The sequence below is a fragment of the Alosa alosa genome, chromosome 3 (assembly GCF_017589495.1).
Source record: "Alosa alosa isolate M-15738 ecotype Scorff River chromosome 3, AALO_Geno_1.1, whole genome shotgun sequence".
NCBI classification, from domain to species: Eukaryota; Metazoa; Chordata; class Actinopteri; order Clupeiformes; family Clupeidae; genus Alosa; species Alosa alosa.
This window is the reverse complement of record NC_063191.1, coordinates 10,319,195-10,345,569: the sequence shown is the minus strand read 5'-3', so window position 1 is coordinate 10,345,569 and position 26,375 is coordinate 10,319,195. Positions and strand designations below refer to the sequence as shown.

At 42.8% G+C, this 26,375-nt stretch overlaps 2 protein-coding genes across 2 annotated transcripts; both read right to left on the bottom strand.

Moving 5' to 3' along the window:
• Positions 1 to 1,924: 1,924 nt before the first annotated feature.
• On the bottom strand, positions 1,925 to 13,400 carry LOC125292047 (E3 ubiquitin-protein ligase TRIM35-like). The gene is made up of 7 exons (XM_048239135.1): positions 13,329 to 13,400; positions 12,727 to 13,145; positions 12,461 to 12,556; positions 3,280 to 3,510; positions 3,103 to 3,125; positions 2,915 to 3,018; positions 1,925 to 2,791 (listed from the first exon to the last, which is right to left on the bottom strand). Exons 1-7 carry the CDS (start codon positions 13,363 to 13,365, stop codon positions 2,286 to 2,288), a joined length of 1,416 nt encoding a protein of 471 aa, XP_048095092.1. The 5' UTR covers positions 13,366 to 13,400; the 3' UTR covers positions 1,925 to 2,285.
• A 4,050-nt stretch (positions 13,401 to 17,450) lies between these two features.
• On the bottom strand, positions 17,451 to 24,515 carry LOC125292048 (zinc-binding protein A33-like). Its single transcript, XM_048239136.1, has 6 exons — positions 23,892 to 24,515; positions 21,772 to 21,867; positions 21,201 to 21,431; positions 21,031 to 21,053; positions 20,824 to 20,945; positions 17,451 to 18,392 (listed from the first exon to the last, which is right to left on the bottom strand). The coding sequence occupies exons 1-6, from the start codon at positions 24,282 to 24,284 to the stop codon at positions 17,896 to 17,898; spliced, it is 1,362 nt and encodes a 453-aa protein (XP_048095093.1). The 5' UTR covers positions 24,285 to 24,515; the 3' UTR covers positions 17,451 to 17,895.
• Positions 24,516 to 26,375: the final 1,860 nt, after the last annotated feature.

Genomic DNA, 26,375 nt, shown 5'->3' with positions numbered 1-26,375 from the left:
CAATCCATGTTCTCCTTTGAGAACTGGATTATACGGCATAGAATCATAACCGTACAAGGCAGACCATAGCATGATTAATAAGCAATTGTATATGCTCATATAAACAAAAAAAATTCATGGCGATACACCTGCAGGCACCACTGACGTGATTAAGGAGGAAGACTTCTTAATAGGACTAGTTGTTAAATATCCCTAATATTCAGCACATCAATTGACCGTCGCTGGAGATATCCTCTTGGGTGGGGTGAGATTTGGCAGTGATCACGTGGTGCCACCAGCACGCCACATCATCAGTTGTTTGCCCCAAACATCATTGGGTGTTTCGGCCACTTATAACAAGACACCCTCTGCAGAGGTTGGCCCACCACAGGATGATCAGCCCCGGGTGTATGGCGCACGGTGTCACCACGCGGTCACTTTGCAGCCCATATTGCATCCTTACGTTTCAGCCACAGCCAGTGACTGCTCCGTTCTGCTGCAGTGGCAAGTTCTTTAATTGCCTTCCATTGGGCCTGCCCTCTGATCCCTACTTCCTTCTGGAGCCTTGTGGTGGACCTGGCTACAAAGCCTCTACAGCCGACCTCCACTGGTCACACCTTCTCCACTGGCCACACCTTCTCCACTGGCCACACCTTCACGTTCCAGCCCCGCCCCTCTGCTTCAGCTGCTAAGTTGGCATATCGCAGTCTCTTCCGTTCAAATGCCTCATCGATGGTATCTTCCCATGGGACGGTCAGCTCAACGATGAAGACACAACGGCAGGATGGACGCAATGCTTACTGGTTAGAAATTCTGTCCGACTTCTGTCAGCCGGGGAGGGACTTACCACCGTGACACCATGTCACATGACCTTAAAATATCGCGGGAGTCCTAGCCTGCAGACAGATCTTGCAGTTGCCTTCCACGAGCTGCACGAGCTAAAACACGCCCTCATGACGTCAGTTCAAAGACGAGATAGGGCCATTTGGGAGGAATCTCCTCATGACGATTTTGACGGGAGTCTCATGCTGCTTACTTATGTTAGAATATGCTAAAATAAACAGAAATCGAAGGGATACCTTCTTATATGTGATTTCTGCAACAATGGTAGGCTAGCCTACTGAAAACGTTTGGATATTCTGTTATTTTCTGCTGTTGGTTAAATAGATAGACATACATATAGAGAAAACACTTGATATTGAATTTATGTGCTACAAAGCAGGCCTGTTAACTGTATGACAAGAGTGGTTTATTTAAACTACATCATAAGAATCTATTTCGTCAGTCATCATGCTCATTTTAATGAGTAAGAATGAAAGTTCTGCTGTGTTTATTGCAAACAAAAATTCATGATGTCTCCCTTGAGTCACGTCAGGCAGACTGTAGCCTGTCTGTCCGGGATGAGCTGCCCTCTGTTGTAGCTCCTCCCGGCTAGCCTCTGAAGATCACGTTTACGTAGAAAGCCAGACAAAGTCAGACTCAGTCGATCTCAAACAAGCCTAATGAGATAGTACACAGGAGAGGCTGCTGTTGGTTCCTGCAGAGTATTTGCTCACTGTGAGCAAGTGACACACATACACACACACACACACTTCCTTCCACACTCGACTTTGATCACAGTAGAATGTTAGAGAGTTAGAGAGAGAGAGAGAGAGAGAGAGAGAGAGAGAGAGAGAGAGAGAGAGAGAGAGAGAGAGAGAGAGAGAGAGAGAGAGAGAGAGAGAGAGAGAGATTTTCACTGTGCCCCTGTGATTATTGCACAGGAGTGTGTATGAATCAGTGTGTTTGTTGACAGATACGTCTGATCTGCTTGTTAATAGTCATCTGTAAATTGTCAAACTGCATTGTTCAAAAACAAATTTGTGAAATTCAAAGTGGTTATCAGTCAGTCTTTTATTGCTTGTGTCAATATCACACCAGATCACCAGACTACACAATCAGTGTCTGTTGGCACACATTTTGAAATAAGTGGCTTACATAGAATGCATTCTCTCACTTTCAGTACTCAATCAATTTAATTACTTTAAATTTACATTAAAGTTGAAGTTACATGAGCCAAAGTATGGCTCCAAGCTTGCTCTGCCCCATCCCCTTTTACTTTCAGCATCCAATCAGAGTAGAGCATTACTCTGTACTAAAGTGACACAGTCTGGGGGGAGGAGCAAATGCATCCGTACCACATTTAGCATTCAAATCTGATCCACGGTCATCATTAGTATGTATCATCAGTGTATTAACGACACACCTTTACAATCACACCTACTTATGAGAGTCCAGTCAGAGACACCATCAGCACTGCTATGCTGTTAGTGGATAGTCACTGGTAAGACCCTCAAAGGAGAGAGACTACAGGCAGTATTAAAGAATGGAAACACTCTCTCAGTAAAAGCGTGTGTTAGAGTGTGTAGGTGTGTGTTATTATCAGGGTCAGAGAATGACAGCTCTCCTCTGTCCCAGTCCAGCTGCACTCTGATCCTCTGGAGTTTCTTCTTCACTGTGACGAGAGTGAAGGGATGTGGAGGAGCACATGCTCCATATTTACCATCTTTATAAAACATACACCACCGTCCACTCCTGGAGTATAGGTCTCCCTTCCTCTGGAAAGACTCTGCCATCACACCTACACCCCACCATGTGTTCTCTCTAACTTCCACATCCCAGCAGTGAGTCCCTGAGGTAAAGCCCTCAGAGCCCAGGACACTGAGATACTTATCAAACCTCTGTTGGTTATTTTTAACATAACTCACACTGGTCAAATCTTCAGACAGGATGAGATCTGGGTGTGCAGTGTTGGGATCCAGAGTCACAGGAGCTGCAGATATAAGAACACACACATGAACATGCGCAGAAGACTCAGAATGCCACACTGAAATGAAATCTAAACCAGATATAAAATAATAGAATAGAATCAGAATAGAATAAATGTGTTACTGACCAATCATTTGCTTCCAGACTTTGACCTTCAGGTTGTCCAGGTGTTTCACCACATTGATCAGATCTCCTGAAACCCTCTCTGGATCCTGCAGTGTGCACTGGGCTCTGGAATAACATTTAGAAGTCAGTGCTGCTGTGCGTTTGGGTTCAGAACACAAAGAGAAGAGAGAGATGAGGCAGATCACTCACCTTTCCACTGTGCTCTTGTAGTTCTGTAAAATAACAAATAGATTATGTCCATACTGTAGACTCATACGATATCTGAATACCAATGCCAAGCAATATCCTAAAGGCACAATTAGCCCGTATGGTCCGTAATCATGCATAAATATATGAAAGAACATTATCAACTAGATTTGTTCTTACCTGGAGGAATGTGACATCATCAGCTCTCATCTCCTCTTCTATGGCTCTGATTGTGTCTGAAAGAGATGAGATCTCTCTGCTCATCTTCTCAATCTTCTCCTTCATCATCTGACTCTTCTGCTCCTCTTCCTCCCTCAGTGCAGCTATCCTGGCTGCCTCTTCATCTCGTAGAAACTGGTGAAGCTTCTCAAACTCCTCCTTGATCTGCTTCTCTGTGTGCTGGGCCTGAGTCTGGAATAACACACATAATAAACCATCATAAAGGTGCAGTCTGTCATTCTAATTAAAGGAAATTTATATTTTATTTGCACAGCCAATCAAATATGCTCCTCCCCTCTGTGCTCCTTTAGTAATATGCTGATTGGCTGAGAGTGTATTTGAGTGCACACACAGGATAGAGAATAGAGGGACCTTATTCACCTCCCTGCTGCTGGTCTTAGTCCTGGCACAACATGAGTGACTGCTGATATACAGTATGTGTTGATTAGAGATAATAGATTGGCTTCAATTTCATTTCATTCAAATAACTAGCAGCACATCTAGCATTTAACTTAAACAATTAATTTACAATGGACAATTTCTTTACCCACAATGGACAAACACAATGGAAAATTTCTTTACCCACATTTTTTTGACAATGTCTGTTGCTGTGAGAATTAAGGACTTCTTATGTTCTTTTTTATAAAGCAGCACTTAGTTAATTAATATTATGGTTATGGGATTTGGCACAATAGTGTACAATTTAAAATGTTGGTCAGACTACATTAAAGAGAATAGCAATAATAAACAATAATGTCCATTCAATCAATAATATAATAACTAGATGTACCGCATAGCGGTACAAAATATGACCGCCTAGTAGGCCTAGTCTGAAACGTTATTGTTAATGCACAAATTAAGTAACAGTAGCCTAGTCTGAAACGAAATGCTGTTTTACATCTAACCAGTGGTGCAAATAACTGACATGTCCAAATGGGCCTTGATGAAATGCGTCGCTAGACTGTTCATACACATTTTAACGGGCCAAAGTTGAAGAGCTTTTGTCCGTTATTGTTAGTGCAAATATAGGCTGATTCATGTTCCCTTGCATTGTTTAACTGAGGTCCATGGCTAGTCTGGCTTTCATCAGACCAAGCTCAATCTTTTAAGAAATCAAAAATAAAATAGCCCGGGCAGATCAGGCTGGGTTCACCCAGCCTAGTCCATAGGCACCGATATTATTTAATTTTCGATTGAGATATACACTCTGGCTATTCTAAATGCAAAAATGCATCAGGAAGTATTGACAAAAACGGTAACTAACAAACTAGATCCTAATGAAAGCTGTTAGCTTCCCTAAGCTACAGGTAGGATTATAAGGTAGGCCTATTTACAACATAAATTGTCAATAGGCTATGCTGGCTTACACAAATAAAATCTCCTTTGGAAACCAACGGCTACGCCTTACAGTATCAAGCGGACTGTCATATCGTTGGCGAAAAGTTGTAATAACATTCACGCAGCTCCATGAGTCAAGGAAATGCGCGAATGAAGCCACTTCTAAATGGGACCCACTACACAGTAGCGGTGTGTTGCTAAAGCAGCCATAATGAAAATGAAGGTGTCATTGTTTGGATACTTCACACACACGTGCTTTTAATTTCACAGACTACAACTACCAAGCTGTAATCAAAGCACACGATTCCCCTCACACCCTGCGCACTTAAAACAAAATAAACAGGCGTCTCAGTCTCAATGCATGTATAGGCAAAACTGTATCAGACCGGGTGTAACGTTGGTAAATCTTCCATTGCACAGAATGATTTTGTAGCCGCGTGCAATAAATGACAGTCGAAAGATACAAACAGTGCTGCTATACATTTGCTTGGTATAACCGCATTTATAGTTTTTCTACAAATGCAAAAATCAAAATGCCATCACTCAACCAGCATTCTTGGTAACATTACCTAGGTCCTTATTGACATTACAAGATTAACGTACCTGCAGTAAAACCAAGCATGTCCGATAAACATCCTCAGATTTATTTCGACTTCAAGAAGAAATGGGAATTACACTTCATGTGAACATCGTCCTATCCTTATTAGATGTTAAACATTAAATTACAGTCCTTGTATGAAGTGTCCATTGTTTTTCCAACCCACTTTTAACTTCCAACAAAATTTAGCCTCACTGCAACGATCGCCATCTAGTGGACAAACGACTACTTCGCCAATACTGAAAATGCAGCCATGATGATGAATATTTATTTTGGCTTTCTTTTTTAATCCTACTGATTTTCATTTTTACGGGGGCAAATCACAAATGAGTGATTATGAGCCAGGTTGATGTGGGCCCTTGAGACCAACATACCATAAAAGATTCACAGAGAACTGTGTCTGCCCTACCCTCCTTTCGGGGGTCCAGTCCAGCAGGGGGCTGCAGATGAAAACAAAATGACGGTTCCATACTATCCATGTGGTGGTACATGCCCACCAAGTTTTGTGTACCCCGGTCTTTCAGTGTCGGGGAACCCTTGTTGGTGTCGTCACTAAATGTACACATAAATTATTTTTTTTTTATTGTAAGGCCCCCATGAGCGAAAGTACACAAAACTTGGCATGCATTCAGAGGGTGTCATAATGATCCTACACTTTTATTTTCGTGCAGTTTTGACCTTGTCAGCCAGAGATATTGAGATGAAAACACCCTAATTTTTTGCTTTTAATTTTTAACTAGGTGGCGCTATACATGAAATAAGTGGTAATGGGATGGATTGACATGCCCCCTTAAGACCAACATACAAAAAAAAAGGTGGACCTCCTAGGCCCTATGGTTCTCAAGAGATATTCACAGAAAACTGTCTCCGACCACCTACAGGCCAGTTGGTGTATAGTAACATAAATTAATTTATTGTGTGGCCCCCCATGAACGGAATTCCACAAAACTTGGCGTGCATACAGAGGGTGTCATAATGATCCTAAACTTCCAATTTAGTGCAGTTTTGACTATGTTAGGTCACAGATACCTTCAATTACACCACCTCATTTTTTACTTTTTGTGTTTAACTAGGTGGCTTATACATGAAATGAAAGTGTTTATGGAATGGGTTGACATGGCCCCTTGAGATCAACATACAAAAAAAAAATGGTCCTCCTAAAAACCCTACGGTTTTCGATATTCACAGAAAACTGTGTCTGCCTACCCTCCTTTGGGGTCCAATTCAGCTGGGGGCTACAGATCAAAACGAAAACAATGGTTCCATGCTATCCATGTGGGGTTACATGTCCACCAAGTTTCGTGTACCCCGGTCTTTCAGTGTCCCGGAATCATTGACGGAAATTTGGACATCGCTAAAAAAAAAAAAAAAAAAAAAATCTGACTAAACCTATATTACCAGGCGGGTGCGGGCGGTCATAATAATAGATGTCCCGCGAGAGCGGTACAAAAATATGACCGCCGCCCAGTCCAGCACATTTTTCCACAAAAATAAATCACGCTGAAAGGCCTATATGATTCTAACTGTCTCACTAAATTGCATTATCCACACTCAATTCTCACTGGTATCTGCTAGACAACAAGTACCAAAACATGATTAGTTCATAGATTTCACATGTAAAATTGATTTTATACAACCCCACCCCCATCTTGCCTGTTCATAATTCTGAGAAATTCTTGAATTGTGTGCATGTGTGCGTGTACCGCGTTTATGTTTATGTGTGTGTGTGTGTGTGTCGTGCTTGTGTGTTTGTGCATGTGCATGCATGCGTACATATGTCTACTGTGTGAGTATGTGTCATGCATTATGATTACTGTGAATGTATGTGTGTGCGTGTGTATCTGTTTATGCACATGTGTGCACATGGAATGGGGTTAACATGACCCCTGGAGGCAAACATAACGGAAAAAATTGGTCATCCTAGGCCCTTCGGTTAAGATATTCACAGAAAACTGTGTCTGCCCTACCCTCCTTTCGGGGGGTCCAGTACAGCGGGGGGGCTACAGATCAAAAAAGCTTGATGGTTCCATGCTATCCATGTGGGGTTACATGCCCACCAAGTTTAGATCTACCCGGTCTTTCAGTGTCCTGGGAAACCTTGTTGGTGTCTGAGGTCACTAAATGTACACATACATTATTTTATTGTAAAGCCCCCATGAACGAAAGTTCACAAAACTTGGCATGCATTCGGAGGGTGTCATAATGATCCTACACTTTCCAATTTCATGCAGTTTTGACCATGTCAGCCAGAGATATTGTGATGAAAACACCTAATTTTTTTGCTTTTAATTTTTTTTTAACTAGGTGGCTATACATGAAATAAGTGGTAATGGGATGGGTTGACATGCCCCTTAAGACCAACATACAAAAAAAATTGGACCTCCTAGGCCCCACGGTTCTCGAGATATTCACAGAAAACTGTCTCCGGCCACCTACAGGCCAGTTGGTGTATAGTAACATAAATTAATTTATTATGTGTCCCCCCCATGAACGGAATTCCATGAAACTTGGCGTGCATTCAGAGGGTGTCATAATGATCCTACACTTCCAATTTCGTGCAGTTTTGACTATGTTAGGTCACAAATACCTTACAACACCTCATTTTTATTTTTTTGTGTTTAACTAGGTGGTGCTATACATGAAATGAGTGGTTATGGAATGGGTTGACATTGCCCCTTGAGATCAACATACAAAAAAAAAAATGGTCCTCCTAAACCTTACGGTTCTCGAGATATTCACAGAAAACTGTGTCTGCCCTACCCTCCTTTTGGGGGTGCAGTCCAGCAGGGGCTACAGATCAAAACGAAAACGATGGTTCCATGCTATCCATGTGGGGTTACATGCCCACCATGTTTAGATCTACCCGTCTTTCAGTGTCCCAGGAATCCTTGGCGGAAATTTGGACAAGGGAAAAAAAAAAAAAAAAAAAAAAAAAATCTGACTAAACCTACTGTATATGACCGCCACTTCGCTGCGCGGCGGTCATATAAGTATGAATATAAGTATATATACCTTTTTGATCCCGTGAGGGAAATTTGGTCTCTGCATTTATCCCAATCCGTGAATTAGTAAAAACACTCAGCACACAGTGAACACACAGTGAGGTGAAGCACACACTAATCCCGGCGCAGTGAAACTGCCTGCAACAACAGCACTTTCGGGGAGCAGTGAGAGGTTAGGTGCCTTGCTCAAGGGCACTTCAGCCGTGCCTACTGGTCGGGAATCGAACCGGCAACCCTCCGGTTACAAGTCCGAAGCCATGGCTGCCCCCTTTAATTACAATAATCCAGCTTAGAGATGACCATGGCCTGAACAATAAGTTGTGTGATATATTTAATATTAAATATAACTAGACTGCATTTCCGGCAGGAACTGCTAAGTGTGCTTGCCCTGGTGCTGTCACCAACGTGAGCAGACAGTGGCATACGCTATGCTGAACCTGGCTTGATCCAAACATTCTAACAGTGCCTTTCAGTTTTGGAGCAGTGGCAATATCTGAAAAACTCTAGGAGAGGGCTATTCAACTATTGGCTTGCAGGGTGAATGCGGTTCGTTGGATTTTTACCTGTGGCCTGCCTTCGAATTTAGATTCCATGACTTAGATCAAATCAATAAAATAAAACGACAGCAGTGATTGGCTGCAAAAATAAATAATGTCACGCGTCTTGCGCCTCTCAAACTGGGCTATCAGGTAACCTACAGAAGAATTGAAATTATGAAATATGACCAAGGCATTAAATGCTGCTTGTTTGTCAGGATACTTTTTCACTGATTTATTTTAAAAATATAAGCTATGAGTGTGAATGTTATATATTCCATCCCCTAATTCTGTTTTACTGGTTTATTTGACAAATAATCTATATGGATTTGCTCTATAAAGACCTTATGTCTGTTTGGGATTGTTTTGAGAGCCTATTGTATCTCAGATGTATCTCAGAATAAAGGAATACTTCATATTATTCTAAACCATCTTCTGTAAATCAACTGTATACTACTGTCTACACTGCACTATATTTCTTGACCTGTCTCTATATACATTTCATCACCTTTTTTATACTTAATTTGCATCACATTGCATGCATACAGCATCACAGCTAAGATCTTTGGTTGCTATGAAGGCCAGTCGTTCTAAATGGATGGTATATGGCCAAAGGCCAATTCTCTCTCTGCCGTTGTCAAGCGGGCATATTCTTATTAACCTTATCTTATTTGAAACATTTTACTTAGCCTACTTCTATACAGTGGGTCCCATTAAGAAGTGGCCACTTCATTCGCGCTTACCGTGATTCACGCAGCAGCATTATTTAATTAATCTGTCACCATATGCCTATACCTACGTTTGCAAAGAGGAGAACATTTTAATTTGATTCACAATGAAACGTTAAATTTAGTGTACATGTTGACAATGAGTAGGCTAGTTTTGGTTGTTGTTGGTGGCGTTACTGCATCCTTTAGTTATGCATACAATGCAAAATTGTTCCCTCGCGATTGGAAGCTCCTGTAGACGCATTTCAAAACATCGCGACGTGAAATGCCACAAAAAGCGGTTTGTCAATAGGTCTTATTGAGTTAGGAGTCCTTGACTTATTTTAAGCTGTCACAGACTTAGGTGCTACTTTTAGGACTAAAATGCTTCGTGAATTACTCTTAGTTAAAAAAAAAAAATAGGAGTCCTAAAGTTATGAGTGTCGAAGTTACTAGTGCAAGCATCTCATATCAAATGACCATGGCATTACGCTAAGCAACATAAGTCCCATACAGACCTCTCAAATCACACGCATTTCAATGACTTCACACGCTCACACACCACACATGGCATTTCTCACTCCGAAAAATTATTAACTTGCCCGCACAGAAATTTCTAAGGGCTATATTTTACAAACGTGTCACACAACGTTGCTGTCTGTGCGCTCATTCAGTTCAGAGAGCTGCTGTTCAGTTACTAACCTATCGGCCAATCAGAAAATAGGATTTCTCAATCAATCAGGAAATAGTTTTGTTTTGATGTGGGTCCGCAACGTGGAGACTGCATGTCCGCGGAGTCGTGGAGTGAAATTAGGCCCGGTGCTTCGTCTGATAATTTGCTGCGCAGTTGATCAAGATACCGCGGACCGACAAAAAAAGAAAACAAACGTTTCTGCTATCGATGTCATTAAGCCATACAATAAAGTGGTGGTATAGGCTATGAGCCTTCATTCAATGCAGGCGTCTGCGCGAGAATAACTGAAACTAATCGATAAAGTTGGTATCAAAAGCTCCGCTTCGACCTGTTGAATGCTATTTAATTGTTTAACGGCACTTAATAGAACAACGTTGATTTTTGGAACTTCCATAGAAACAGAGCAGAGACTATAATACACTGTAGCCTATAGCACTGAGTATTGTATAGTCAAATTTGAATATAACGTGGCCAAAAGCTAGCCTTCTTTCTATCTGTTAAAGATCAACAGATCAGTGATTTACGCCTATCTGCTCGCCAAAAAAACTGGTATTGTGTTTCCTGAATCCTTACATTCAGGCATTCAAATTAAACTTCATTATAGCACCCATATAATTCTTGCTGTTTTGAGAAGTATTTATTTTCTTATGCAAGCATCATGCAACCATGCAAAAGCAATGAAACTAATTATATCTTACATTAGTAAAGCAGTCCTCTGATGTGCATGTCACAAAACATTTAAGTGAAAGTGCATGTATAACAATATAGGCATAATAATGATTGTGATAATGATAATGACAATTTGATTTGGAGGGAGTGGGGTTGGGTACGTGTAGATGAGCCCTATGACCCCAAAGTCTGCCATGACTGGACCTCAGGTCAAAGAAGTTTGAGAAAGGCTGGTCTACATAACCTGCATCAGATTGAGGTTTGCAGTGATGAGGCTGAAGGCACGGGTTGAGAACCCAGTCAGTTACGTCACAATGTGCACATTTGTTTAAATTCATACCTACGTAAATCACCATGACCAAAATTTTACTTTTTTTTTACTTTGAATCTTGGAAAAAAAAATATTGACCTACCTACCGACCCATTTTTTTTCTTTTTTGGGCTGTTACTGCAAACAAGAATATTTTTAAGGATGGCCTCATGACTGTGAAAATGGCTGACATTGAACCACAGTGCTTTAAATGGAAGCCCCCAGTATCAGTCATCAAGGCATCAAAATCTGCCACAAACACTTACAACACACATCACCACTCATAAACACACACACACACACACACGGACAGAACCACCACTGTTCAAGAAACCATTTTGGGGCTAAATGTGCTTTTTCTCATTTGGTTGTTTTCTGTTTGTTAATAGAGCAGAATGAGCCACTGCTGTTCAAAGGGCCCATTTGGGTGAAATTATTATTATAATTTATGTTATTATTTACTATAGGGTTCTAGAATAAATAAAACAGTGTGTTTGAAATAATGGAATTTGTGCTCTCTCATGAAGCTGGGTCTATGGGACATAGGGAGGGTGGGTCTCTGTTGATCGGGGGGAGGGGGCGTGACGCCACGAGCAGTTCAAGCAGACGTAGGACTTTCATGTACTTTCGATCAGGGAGAGGGGGCGTGGCACTGTGCCAATGCCACGCCCCCTCCTCCTGAGAAACAAAGTCTCACTCCTTGCAAACTTCAAAACTTGAGAGCCCTGATCCCATACATAGCAACATACATCTCCTCCCTATTACATACATAGTGAATTAACTTATGAAACAGAGAAGTATCGTCATTTAATCCATTGATTTCAACAATGTAACTGTATTCTAAATACCAACTATTTAAATTTTACCTGTAACGGAATACAGGTACAGTCATAATTTGTATTCTGAATAAGTAACGCCAGTAGGCCTACATGTATTCCGTTACTCCCCAACACTGGCTGCAAGCAGCAAGCTTGTGTGCAGCAAGCACACTTAATTAAAATGACATTATATACAGATTAGAGATTACATTTTAGAGTTCAGTGTGTTGGTGGTGGTTAGTGAGGTCCCCCCTTCCCTGTGAAGCGCTTTGAGTGTCGAGAAAAGTGCTATATATGTCACATGTATAGTCACATGTTGTTGTTTGATGAGGCTCTCTTCCTCAGTGGGGTATAGTATGAACCTCGCTGAACATAACCAGGCTTTCTTTGGATAACCTGGATCGACAAATACGAAAGTCGCAATCAGAGTTGAGTGATATCATGCTGTTACAGATTCAGGAGAACGTCACCTTCATGTGTTTCACTGTTTCATCACAGGAGAGTTTTGCTTCTTTAAAGATCTTCAGCTTCTTTTGTAAGGACTCTAGTTTAATCCTCAGCAGCTCCTGAAGTTAACAAGAAACTGTGTGAGTGTGTGTGTGTGTGTTGACCAATCAGTACATCCATTGTGTAGCAATGCAACAGAGAGTAAAGACTCCACCTAGTGGTGAGTATTCTTTGCACCTGTTCTTCTCTTTAATACAAATTACTGCAAAGTGTCAATGATATGACTCACCTTAAGGTCAGATGCTGCCTCATCTAAAGGTTGGAACTTGTGGTTGGTGTGTTTTCTTGAGTCTCGACACACCAAACATACAGGTTGTTTATCCTCAACACAAACAAGCTTGAATTTCTCACTGTGCAGACTGCAGAGCACCTCAGTCCCTACTGAAGTTTGACTTCTCTCCTGTAAGTAAACCTCACACAAGTTCCTCAACGCCATGTTAGAAGGATATTGTGCTTTAGAGCACTTTCTCCTGCAGTAGGGACATTCTTTGGATCCTTTGCTCTCCCAGAACTGCTGCAAACAGGCTTTACACACACTGTGAGCGCAGGACAAAAAGATGGGATTCTTGAAGATGTCATAGCACACAGGACAGCAAAGCTCCTCTTCAAGCTTGGAAGCCATTTTCTCCCGTGAAAATCTTAACTCGTCTGGTTAGTTTTTACAAGATGAAGAAAAAAAGTAGTTTACTCTTAATAAACCCTTGGGTTTACTATTTCCTGGTGTAGATTATCCACTTCCAACACGTCTGTTAACAATACAAGTTTACATCTAACTCTGAAATGACTTCTGACCAAACAAAAAGCTGTATCACTCTTGCGAGTGAAAATTACCTGCAGGTGCTCCGTGATGCTCAGGGAACTTCCTCATTTAGAGAAGTGGGACGGAGAGGGTTCTTATAGGGGAATCTGATTGGCTAGTCTCAAATGAGGTCTCTTTTCCTATTTATTTTGGTGCTAGTCATTCAAATACTGACCAGAGGGGTATTCCATCAACCTCACTAAAGGCCAAACCTCGCTTATTTCGATAAGTCTTGCTGATTTTAGTGAGAGTTCTGTTCCATTAGTGAGGTTAACGTGAATCCCAGCTTGGTAAATGGGAATTTATGCCACAGAACTAACCTGGTCCATAGCAGCAACTTTCAAGCTAAATTAAGCTGTGTTGCAAAAAACCCAATCAGTCGGAAAACAAGTCAAAAAAGATTGTTCCGTCAACCTGTGCTTTCGTCACCTGTAGCCTACTTCAAAAATAGAAGTAGAAATGTTTTTTTCTGACAGTGTCACCAAGATCGTAACAGGATGCAGCTGCCTGGCTCACCTGGTGCTTAACTCGCTCTGCTCTGAGTGGCTCTGGGCAGTTAACTGCGAGCCAACCGCGATGGCCAAGCCCCTTTATAAACTGGGACTTTTCTTTTGGCAAGTGACGTCACTGGCACGCAATGCATGTCTTGTTTACCTGTCCAGTGATCCGACGTTGGCCTTGGTTATCCGTTCCACCTTAGCGCCACAGGTAGGCTATGACCAGCTCCGTTTCTCCTACCACCCATTTGACTTCGTTACTTGGGCTTATAGGAATTATTTTGTGTTGTAGACTCCCCTGTGCTACAGCAGCCCCTTTCACCAGCTGAGTGTGTGCCCTGCTAATCAGCAATCAGAGCTTAGGGCCTGTGACTCAACGCTGTTACTCAGGTATGTTGCCACTCTATGTGTCAGTTAAATGATTAATGTAAGGCACATTTTAAAGTAGACATTTTATGTATTTCAGGGAGTGCTATTTAGCCGTAGTGCGACTGCCAGTCGGCTACATCGGTGCTGAGCGGCGTTTTCCACGCTACGATTGGTGGGTAATGCTATCATGGGTCTGGCGTCCATGTGTAGTTTTTTAGGATTCTGATCATGCTCAGTCCCCATCAAGGGCCACAGGTAAGGGATGTACCACCCCACACATCCGCTGGAGCCAGATGTGTTTCTGTGTGTTGAGGTGATCTTCCGTCAAGGGACCCCAAATAGTGAAGGCCAGTCTTCATGTTTTACCTTCTCTCCCTGGTGACTTGGGGATGAGGTGGTTGGTTATGATGGGCACTAGGTCCAGTGTCTCCAAGGTAACCAAGAGTGCCTCCCTACAGTTTGAGCCTTTGGGTCATGGGTCACCGGTAGTCCCGTTAAGGGCCACAGCTAACAGGCTGGTAATCCACTGTGTGCACGGTGTGAAGCGGAAGGGGAAGCTGTGTGGCCGGGTGATGTCCATTAGCGGGGTTTGTAGGGAGGCCCTCTTGGTCCCCTGTTTGCTCCCCCCTGTAACTTGGGGTCGAGCGTCATTTTGCTCAGGGTGTCCAGCAATAAGATGTTAGAATATTTGGCTTTTTTTCCTGGAACTTGCATCAGTTACAGAGGTTGGCCTACTGACCACTCTGCTAGTGTTTTGCGGTCTGTCCCACTGGCCAGGCTGTCATCCCTCCCTGTGTATTTTGTCCGGTAGCAGCGTTGGCCTACCGACCAAACTGCAAGCCCTCCCTTGTTTTGTCCTGGTAGCAGCGTTGGCCTACTGACCAAACTGCAAGCCCTACCCCTATGTGTCTTGTCCGGTAGCAGCGTTGGCCTACCGACCAAACTGCAAGCCCTACCCCTATGTGTCTTGTCCGGTAGCAGTGTTGGCCTATGGTGAAACGAAAGACGTCTTTCAACTCTGTGTGGTATTCTGAACACCACTGTGCTACCAAAAGCAGGATAGATGCATACTGTACCATGCATTTTGTAAACTGTGAAACAGATATTGATGTCAGCTCCAGGGGTAAGAGTGCCATACGCTCTCACAGGCAGGCACAAAGAGAAAGCCAGATCCGCCGAAATCCTCTGTGGCATCGTTTTTGCTCCAGCAACTCCAGCAAATATCTGTTTCACAGTTTACAAAATGCATGGTATGCATCTGTCCTGCTTTTGGTAGAAAAGTGGTGTTCAGAATCCCACTGAACGTTGAAAGCTGTCTTTCGTTTCGCCATATGCAATTTAAGGCTCAGCAACGGTGTTCATTCATTTAGTCACGAGGGGAGTTGTCGCATTGACTGCTTCGCGAAAAGGAAATCGGTGGAGTTTTGTGATGTCCCATGCTATGGTGGTGGTGGAGGGTCAGAAATGATGTCACGTAACAGAGATGAGTCAGATGAATCAGATCTAGACGCACCCTAGCGGTGGCAAATTAATTTGCTCAGCCTGTACGTCTAGTAGCAAACCATAGGGATTTCTATTGGCTGACGCGTGGACATCATCACAGCGCTCTATTTTGTTAGAGAGTCTTAAGGCGGGCTGAACAGGATGACGACAGTCCTGCGACGGTGAACAACAAGGAAGGTGGCTATGGCGAACAAGGAGCGGTTGTTTGAATCAACTTTGGAGGAGTTGGACTTGTGCTTTTCTTTGAAAGTTGAGCAACACAATGCACTTAAGTCATTCCTTTTGGATGTATTTGCCGTTTTGCTCTGGCCATGTCATCCTGCTCTTTGTTCTGATTGGTCGTAGCGCTGGCCTATTGCATGCCTAGGCAGTTTGAAAGACAATTCTCTGCCCGCCCCTTGGATTAAGCGAGGTGAATGGTTCGATTCCAGACTATACATTTCAATGATATAGGATGGCCCGCCAGGCTAGAGATGAGTAGCTTACAGAGGCCTTGAAATGACGCCTTGAAATGCGGACAGATGGCCACTCATGACAAAAATCCGGACAAATGTCCAAAAAGGAGGACACACACTCTCTGTCCGGACAGAAAGCTCAAAAACTGGACTGTCCGGACGAAATCCAGACGGATGGCCACCCTACTGTTGTGTCGTCTACTTCCACCCTTTGACACGGCACATGAGCGGTTAGACCGAGAATTCTCGTCGCAAATCAAAATTCCACTGGAGCTCCAAGCGGATTTGTACACGCAGCCATACAACACTGTTTACAGCTCTTCGAGTCACGGTAAAATGTCATTTTTGGTACATAGCTAATTTAGATACGTTTTAGCTTGCGTTTCTTTAGGAGTCCGGTGTCTTGGTTTGTATAGAAATGGATATTAAGTGACACATACACGGATGAGGACGGAAACACGGGACTGGTGGTAATAGGGGGCGTTTCGATATATCTGGATTATTCCATGTGTGATTCATCTGCTCCTTTTATATCATCCCTGTGTCCTCTCATCCACCAGCTCTACTCCTTTATATCGTCCCTGTGTCCTCACATCCACCAGCTCTGCTCCTTTATATCGTCCCTGTGTCCTCACATCCACCAGTTCTACTCCTTTATATCGTCCCTGTGTCCTCACATCCACCAGCTCTACTCCTTTATATCGTCCCTGTGTCCTCACATCCACCAGTTCTACTCCTTTTTTATTGTCCCTGTGTCCTCTCTCCCTCGTTCCTCTTTTCCTACAAGCACTCTTTCCTGCATTCCTCCTCCCTCCCAAACTCTCATTTTCTTTTTTCTCTTTCCTCATCCATCCATTCACTCCCTTATTCTCTCCTCCTCTCTTCTGTTCCATCTCCCTTTCCTCCAGCACCCTCTGAATTTAGATGAGGTCATCAAAGTGAGACACCACTTCCTGAAGCACTGCCTGAGTGGCTGCTGTTGGTTCCTGCCAAGTATTTGCTCACTGTGAGCAAGTGACACACACACACACACACACACACACACACACACACTCCCTGGACTGTACTTTGATCAGTAGAATTTTTAAGAGAGAGGCCTTTGTTCCTATGTTATCCTTTCAGTCTGTATAAAGACAGGGAGAGGGAGAGAAAGATAGAGAGAGAGAGGTGTTCACTGACCCTAAAGATAGTGATTGCACTGGAGTGTGTATGAATCGGTGTGTTTGACACAGCAATAGAGAGACAGATACTTCTGATCCACTTTTGTTGTTAAGTCATCTGTAAACTGTCATCAAACTGCATTGTTCAAAAAAGGTGAAATTCAAAGTGGTTATCAGTCATGCAGACATTTTATTGTTTGTGTCAATATCACACTATATCACCAGAGTACACAATCTGTGTCTGTTGCCACACGTTTTGAAATAAGTGGCTTACATAGAATGCATTCTCTCACCTTCAGTAATCAATCAATTTAATTACTTTAAATTTACATTAAAGTTACATGAGCCAAAGTACAGCTCCAATCTTGCTCTGCCCCACCCTCTTCTACTTTCAGCATCCAATCAGGGTAGAGCATTACTCTGTTCTGTCAAATGCATCCGTACCACATTCAAGGTTCAAATCTGACCCACGGTCATCATTAGTATACTCAGTGTATTACGTAATGATCTTCTGGTTTAAGTGTGTTACATTCAGCACACCTTCACAACTACACCTACTGGCCTTATGAGAGTCCAGTCAGAGACACCATCAGCTCCATCAGTGCTGCTCTGCTGTTACTGGGGACTCACTGATAAAATCCTTAGAGAGGAGTTAGTGAAGAAGTATGGAAACACTCTCTCAGTGAAAGTGTGTTTGAGAGTGTGTAGGTGTGTGTTATTATCAGGGTCAGAGAATGACACCTTTCCTCTGTCCCAGTCCAGCTGCACTCTGATCCTCTGGAGTTTCTGCTTCACTGTGAGGGGAGTTGGGGGATGAGGTGGAGCACATGCTATATATGCGTCATCATTACATGCCATACACCACAGTCCACTCCTGGAGCCAAAGTCTCCCTTCCTCCGGGCAGACTCTGTCATCACACCCATACACCACAATGGGCTCTCCCCAACCTCCACATCCCAGCAGTGAGTCCCTGAGTTAAAGCCCTCAGAGCCCAGGACACTGGCATACTTGTCAAATCTCTGTGGGTTATTTTTAACTACTCTCACACTGGTCAGATCCTCCGACAGGATGAGATCTGGGTGTGCAGTGTTGGGATCCAGAGTCACAGGAGCTGCAGATAAAGGAACACACATGAACATGTGCAGAAGACTCAGAATGTCACAATGAAATGAAATCTAAACCAGATATAGAATAGAATAAAAATATAATATATGTTTTAAAGGATAATTCCGGTATTTAGCACTTTGAGTCCCTTTTCAGGTTTGTTTTGGATGAAGAAATTTTGACGATGGCTCCTGTCTCGGACTTTTTGAGTCTGAGACAGGACAGGACCCATCGTCAAAATGTCTGTGTCCACCACCCTAGTTCATCCAAAACAAACCAGAAAAGGGACTCAAAGTTAGCCTGGGAAATTCGAGATTCGCTCTGAAAGTCCGTCTGGCCAAGAACCCATTCTAGCCCATTTCCAATTTTCCTAGCTCTAGGCACCAATCAGAACCCTTGAGGCGGGCTTTACACGATGACGATAGCGCACCCTGTTGAAGAAGCCGGGGTTTAAAAAAAAAAAAAAAAAAAAACCATCAACGATGGCTGCTGCTGCTTGTTTGAAGCTGCTATAACGTTGGTTTAAGACAGGAAGTTTCTTAACTGCTTCCTTATGTTACAATATGCAACATTGTACAAACATGGAAGGGATACCTATGTGATATCTGCAACACTGGTAGGCTACTGAAAACGGTTTGATATTCTGTTCATTTATAGGCCTACAGTAGCTGGACACGTAGCCGACAGAAAACACATAGGCTCGAATGCTACACTTCAGTGTTTGCCTTGAAACAATTCCGGCATAATTGCTTTGAACGTTTCTCTCGGCCCCATTCCTGCTTTATATGTCCCGGTCAGCCAGAAAGGACGAATTAAACAAAATGCTTGTTTGAACGCGAACAGTTTTGTTCAGAGCTGAAAATGCAATTGTGTTTGACAGAGGGCAGATGTAAATTGCTAGTGACAAAATATTAGCTTTCAGTGTGGCACGATGTCTTTGTAAATTAGCCTACGTTTAATTAAAAAGTGGTTACTTCTTCCTGCTTCTCCCTACAACCAGACAGTGTTGCAAATTGTGTGTTTCCGTCACTCTGTCTCTTTCGTTGCTCTGATTGATTTTTGGCCTCTCCTATTGCGTCCGAGGCATTTTAATCGGCGTCCATTTGGGAACGCCTTTTGGAAATGGGCTGTGAACGAACCTTCCCCGACCTACTCTCAGTTACGACTGAGAAGGGTCTGGTTTCAACCGGGCTAACTCAAAGTGCTAAATACCGGAATTATCCTTTAATGAATGTGGTATATGTATGTATCTACATTTGAGTGCACGTACCGACACGGGAGAGGTATGACTCAACTCGTGAAAGTTAAGGTAAGAACATATATTACTACTGACATTGGGTGGCGTGTTCCTTTAAATCCGCTTAGCATCATTAGCATGCTGCACATATTTGTTTAAAACTCTTGCATGAAGTTGACTGATCATCTCAATAGCAATGTTTCCCAAAACATACCTGCAAACTCAAAAGGGCTAAAAAAGGTGACATATTTCCGAAAGACTTTGCAACACTTGTCAATAAACACTTAACCTCACCTCAGCAAGTCTTTCATTTAACCCACCGAGGGCAAGAGAAAAGTATCCTAATAATATGATGTTTTACTTTGAGTTTATAGTCAGAGAGAGTGTAGCATGTGGCCCGTGTTTGTTAGCTAACATTTTCTTTTTTTCCTTGGTCATATCGCTGCTGCAGGCCATAGCAGGCAGGCTATGCGTAACAGAAAGTGAGAGAGATAAAGCCCGCCCTCAGAAACAACTGATAGGTAGGTCTTCAAAAATAGCACAGAGGCCAATCACTTGCCTATAAATCTCGCATGAAATCTCACACTCCAGACTATGGAAAGTTGACCCCCCCGAAAAAAAAAAACTTTCGATCTACACGATTTACGTGAATGACATATTTTGATTCAAAAACGGCGATTTTCGCCGAAAGGTGACTAGTTTGCAGGTAATGCCAAAAGGGCCTGTACCGAGAAGAACAAGTATTACCTTGAAACTTAAACACACATGGGGAAACTGAACAGTTCAATCAGTAGACTATGATAAGCTAGCCAACTATACTTTGTTTACAATATTTTCAGGCTTCCACCAGACATCTGAATTAGAGGTAGGCTATTAAAACTGTTATTTAATGTTTAGAGGTAGGCTATTAAAACTGTAAAATGGTTAACCCTAGTGTGTGTATGTTTGTGTGTGTGTATTTTTGTGTGTGTGTGTGTGTGTGTGTGTGTGTTGGGGGGTTGAAGTGCCCTTGAGCAAGGCACCTAACCCCTCACTGCTCCCCGAGCATCGCTGAGCAGGCAGCTCACTGCGCCGGATGCTGAGTGTGTTTCACTAATTCACGGATTGGGATAAATGCAGAGACCAAATTTCCCTCAAGGGATCAAAAGAGTACTTATACTGTGTGTGTGTGTGTGTGTATGTACTGTATTATAGTACTGACCGATTATTTTCTTCAGGTTACCCAGGTGCTTGGCCACATTGACCTTCAGGTTGTCCAGGTGCTTGGCCACATTGATCAGAGCTCCTGAAACCCTCTCTGGATCCTGCAGTGTGCACTGGGCTCTGGAATAACATTCAGGAGTCAGTGCTGCTGTGGGTTTGGGTTCAGAACCACAGAGAAGAGAGAGACAGGAGGCAGATCACTCACCTTTCCACTGTGCTCTTGTAGCTCTGTAGAGTAACAAACAGATTAGGTCCATACTGTAGATTCATACATGAACACCAGTGCCAAGTAATTACCCAAAGGCACAATTAGCTATGATCAGTAATCATACATGAATATCAGATATTTATCATCAAAGGCAAAACTCTTCTTACCTGCAAGAATGTGATGTCATCAGCATTTATCTTCTCCTCTATGGCTCTGATTGTGTCTGAAAGAGATGAGATCTCTCTGCTCATCTTCTCAATCTTCTCCTTCATCATCTGACTCTTCTGCTCCTCTTCCTCTCTCAGTGCAGCCATCCTGGCTGCCTCTTCATCTCGTAGAAACTGGTGAAGCTTCTCAAACTCCTCCTTGATCTGCTTCTCTGTGTGCTGGGCCTGAGTCTGGAATAACACACATAATAAACCATCATAAAGGTGCAGTCTGTCATTCTAATTAAAGGAAATGTATATTTAATTTGCACAGCCAATCAAATATGCCCCTCCTCTCTGTGCTCCTTTAGTAACGAGCTGATTGGCTGAGAGCGGTGCCATTGTGTTTGTCCTGGAGTGTCCTGCCAACTGTTACCTTCTCCATTCATATCACTCCATTCCATTACAGTTCAACACCAGTCAGTGTTACCCCCTCCATTCATTTCACTCTAGTCCACTACAGTTCAACACCAGTCAGTGATGGTCAACAACACTCTCATGCTGCTGCTATACACATTCAGGAGGACGTCACCTTCACGTGTTTCTCTGTTTCATCACAGGAGTGTTTTGCTTCTTCAAAGACCTTCAGCTTCTTCTGTAAGGATTCTAGTTTAATCCTCAGCTGCTCCTGAAGTTAACAAAAAAACAGTGTGTGTGTGAGAGAGAGAGAGAGCGGGAGTGTGTGTGATTGTGAGAGTGTGTGTGAGTGTGCCAGTGGCGGAACAAGTCAGAGCCAGGCCGGGGCGGGGCACATGACCGGGCCCTTTATTAAACTCATCATAACATAATTTTACAACATAGGCTACACATGCCAGCAACAGCGGGTCTTACAAGCGTCAGCGCCACGGAGAGCAACTATGTAATTTTGAAGTCCATCGAACGTACATGAAGTGTAACCAAGAGAACAACAAAAACATTAGGCTACATGACCCCTAATAATAAAACAACAATAATACGCAGCACTATTTGAAGGGCATACGACGTGCCTTGCGCTCCGCGAACTCGTCCACGATGCTCTGTGTAGGCCTATGTCCAGTTTCTTTGCTCTCTCATTCTCTATGGACAACATGGCAAGTCCACTCAGTCTCTCCTGTCCCACTGTGCTCCTCAAGTGGTTTTTAATGGTCTTTAACTTGGAGAATGAGCGCTCAGAGGTTGCAACGGTAACGGGAAGATCAAAAATAAAATTAGGGCGGTGCAAATCTCACTGAATGCAGAAGTTACTGCTGGGTGGTTGCATTGGTGGAGCGAGGGGGTGGCTTCGGGGGCTCAAGCCCCGAATCTCTTTTTAAAAGCCCCGAATCTTTTTTTGTATGTGTTTTCAATTTCCAACGATTTCTAATTTAACTTCCCCTCGGTTTCTCTATAAATGTTACAAAATGTAGCCTAGGCCTACTATTACTGAGCAAATATCCCTTACTTTCAAAGCCCAATATTGACAGATAATCTGATTTCCCACACGATGAGTTTAGGCAATGCCAGAGCCGAGATGTAGCGGTTTACGTCATAAACCTGGCCGGAAAGTTCAGAGCGCCGCAGTCAGTTTAAACAGCAAGCCGTTAAGAAAAACTATTGTCAAGACATTAGGCAATTAGGCTACTGTACCCCGGAATACAAAAATAAACTTCAGAAAGACAGAAAGTTTGTTGTACTGTATTCTGTAGTCTGTATTCTGTAGTCTCAATGACCGAATCAGTAGATATACCTGTTGTCAGTTGAGTTCCTTCAATTCATTTATTGTAGGCTAGTAGCCTATAGGCAAATATGAAACGGAGATGGAACGTACCGGCGGGATTTTGAACTTGCATGTTTCATGCATTTTAGGGCAAAAAATACCATGAGATTGATGTGTTCTCCATTTGAGGAACGTAACCAATTGTGGACGTGCACAGACAGCTCAGACACAGAGTGCATAGGCCTAGGTTAGGCTACTTTCACTTTCTAGAGCGCATTCATTAGGCTACGTAAAAGATGCTTCAACCCAAAACAACGATCAAACATTATCAAATGTATCATGACGTGTTGTCACAAAGACTTACTCCAATTAGAAAATCGAAACCAAAATCATGTAGGCCCTAAGTGTAAGTGTTCTCTCATTGTAGGAGACAATATCGTTGATCCAATTTTGTAAATTTGCACGTCGTAAAGTTCAATATGAGAGTTAAAATAAAGCCGAACAGCAGAACATTTTATTCCTTATTTTACACCTACTAAATCATCAAAGTAAATTTCAAAACTTTTCAGCAACCTGAGTCATAACTCGTCCTGACTGGGGCAACCTATAAGCCTAATACGTCCCAGTCTGATGAAAATGATTTGAAAAGAAACCGTTTGCATGATCTTAGCTCCTCCGGCCTTGTCCCACCTTACCCTGCGGGTCCCGGGCCGGGGGCGTGCCGCACCTCCCGCACCCCCTCAAGCTCCGCCCCTGGAGTGTGCGTGTGTGTTTCATGACCATCAGTACCTTCATTGTGTAACAATGCAGCAGAGTACAGTGTAAAGACTCCACCTGGTGGTGAGTGATGAACATTACAATTACTCTAGTATAGATAGACAGTGGGAGGACTTTGCACTTTGACTTTGTAGGTGTTTGTTTGCAATTGTTTTTCTCTTTAATACACATAATTGCAAAGTGTCAAGAATATAACTCACCTTAAGGTCAGATGCTGCCTCATCTAAAGGTTGGAACTTGTGGTTGGTGTGTTTTCTTGAGTCTCGACACACCACACACACAGGCTGGTTATCGTCCAGACAGAAGAGCTTGAGTTTCTCACTGTGCAGACTGCAGAGCACCTCAGTCCCTACTGAAGTTTGACTTCTCTCCTGTAAGTAAACCTCACACAGGTTCCTCAACGCCATGTTAGAAGGATAGTGTGCTTTTGAGCACTTTCTCCTGCAGTAGGGACATTCTCTGGATCCTTTGCTCTCCCAGAACTGCTGCAGACAGGCTTTACACACACTGTGAGCGCAGGACAAAAAGACGGGATCCTTGAAGATGTCACAGCACACAGGACAGCAAAGCTCCTCTTCAAACTTTGAAGCCATTTTCTCCCGTGAAAATCTTAACTCGTCTGGTTAGTTTTTACTTTCACTTTTACAGGGTGGAATAAAGTGTGGTTTAGTCTAAATGACCTGTGTGTACAATTTCCTGGCGTAGGTTATCCACCTCCAACACGTATGTTAACCATAAGAGTTTACATCTCACTCTGCAATGACTTCTGTCCAAACAAAAAGCTGTATCACTCCTGTGAAAACGACCTGCAGTTGCTCCGTGTCTCTCAGGGAACTTCCTCATTCAGAGAAGTGGGGCAGGCAGAGGGTGGGGCTTGGTTCTTTTCAGGGGAATCTGATTGGCCAGTCTCAAATGAAGTCTCTTGTCCCATTTCTTTTGGTACAACAAGGATTGTTAGCCTGATATCCAATAATTGCAGTATTTTATATATATATATATATATATATATATATATATATATATATATAGTGAAATGAAATACAGTATGGGGGAGGCATAGGGCAGGTAACCCCAAGGTCATTTTATAATGTATAACTGCACCGTTTCCAATATGACTTAGATAAAAGCACCTGGTTAACAAAAAAATGAATAGGCACAGGGGAAAAAAATCATATTGTATTATAAGTGTGAAAAAATGTATTATAATATGTGAAAAAAGTAACCTTTTTTCATTCTCTATCTACTGCAGCTTTTCAAACCTTCTGCAGTTCTTGGTGACCGCCACTAGATGGCACCCATTCTTCTGGTTGATTATTCAGTGCTGGGATTCAGTTGCTGGATGTGGCATGTCATACCCTGGGAATCCAGAGTTCTCGTGGAAGCATTTGCTCAGCAAGAGACCCTGGCAACGAGTAATGATGCACGAAACTTTTCGCCCCTTGCATCACGGGGAACCAATCATATCTGTGTATCTGATATAGGCGGGCCTGAGGCGATCTAAACAGATGACAGACGTAGTGTTATCCAATTGCATTGAAGTCCAGATCAGTCAGTTAACATTGATCGTATAGTGTTATCCAATTGTGTGCAGTGAGATTTTCCAATTGCATGCTTGTTGCCACCCCTCGAAATTGGACCATTACGTTGTTTGTGGCCAAACCCTTAATCTTTCAGATTGGGTCTGGTCCTCCAGGCTAGGCATGTTAGCCCTCAGTGCTCAGTTTGAGGGCGTTCTAGTGGACTTGAGCTCCTCAGCTGTTGTTGTGGATTTGATTTGTAAGTGGACGCACTGTCCATTCTGGATCAATTCTCCTGAAGCCTGAACGACCTTTGACCCCACAGTTAGATCCTTTTTGTGTACAGCTCCTTGCCATTGACAATATCAGTCCTGGAGGATATTGGTACATCTCAGTCCTCAGTTAGCCACCTTCCTAGACTCAGTTTGTCTACGGCCTCGAGTGTGTGTGTCTGCGTGTGTGTGTGTATGTGCATACATGTCTGAGCAGTTGATAAGCAGCACAGGAGCACCACTGGGGACTGGACTCTTATCTTTCCTCTTTGTGCCAAACAAAAGAGCCTAACAGCCAGTTGTGGAGATCTGACATAGACAGGCTGCTCAACATCAACTTAGTCTGAAACATAACAAAATGTGGAAAAAGTGAAGCTCTGTGAATACTTTCCGCATGCACTGTATGTTTTTGGATTTGTATGTGGTCTGAAATGGCAATACAAGAAATAACATCTCTATGAACGTCTCATTATCAATTTACATAAACATTTGCATCAATTTAGAAAACTGAGATTTCTGTACTATGCTGACTATTTCTAAAGGCATAAAAGTATTTACCAGTGACATGCAATACAACAGAGCTACCTAGTGGCTGGCTGAATTAACATTAGACTGAGCACAAGGGCTCTGGAATTTTCCACGAATGTGGCCATTAATCGAATTACAAACACACCACATCCTCTACATTCTATAAGTCGTAGGAAACATGTCTAATAAAAAAAAAAACATAATATCACATCCAAATGCTAACATAGGGCAGATATACAGGCAACAGGTTTACATTAATCACAAACTATAAGGGGTTACAAAGTGAAGGTATCCCTGAAAAGACTATTCTATTAACAAGCTCTAAACATGTATCTAAGCAAATTACATGACGATACTCAAAACATAT

Coding starts and splice junctions, on each gene's coding strand:
- LOC125292047 (XM_048239135.1), bottom strand. CDS start 13,365: ATGAGGAAGTTCCCTGAGCATCACGGAGCACCTGCAG. Junction 3,511..12,460: donor AAACAGTGAAACACATGAAG/GTGACGTTCTCC, acceptor GTGTTATTCCAG/ACTCAGGCCCAGCACACAGA. Junction 3,019..3,102: donor TACAAGAGCACAGTGGAAAG/GTGAGTGATCTG, acceptor ATGTTATTCCAG/AGCCCAGTGCACACTGCAGG.
- LOC125292048 (XM_048239136.1), bottom strand. CDS start 24,284: ATGGCTTCAAAGTTTGAAGAGGAGCTTTGCTGTCCTGTGTGCTGTGAC. Junction 21,868..23,891: donor AGGCAGCATCTGACCTTAAG/GTGAGTTATATT, acceptor TGTTAACTTCAG/GAGCAGCTGAGGATTAAACT. Junction 18,393..20,823: donor TAACCTGAAGAAAATAATCG/GTCAGTACTATA, acceptor CTTTATCTGCAG/CTCCTGTGACTCTGGATCCC.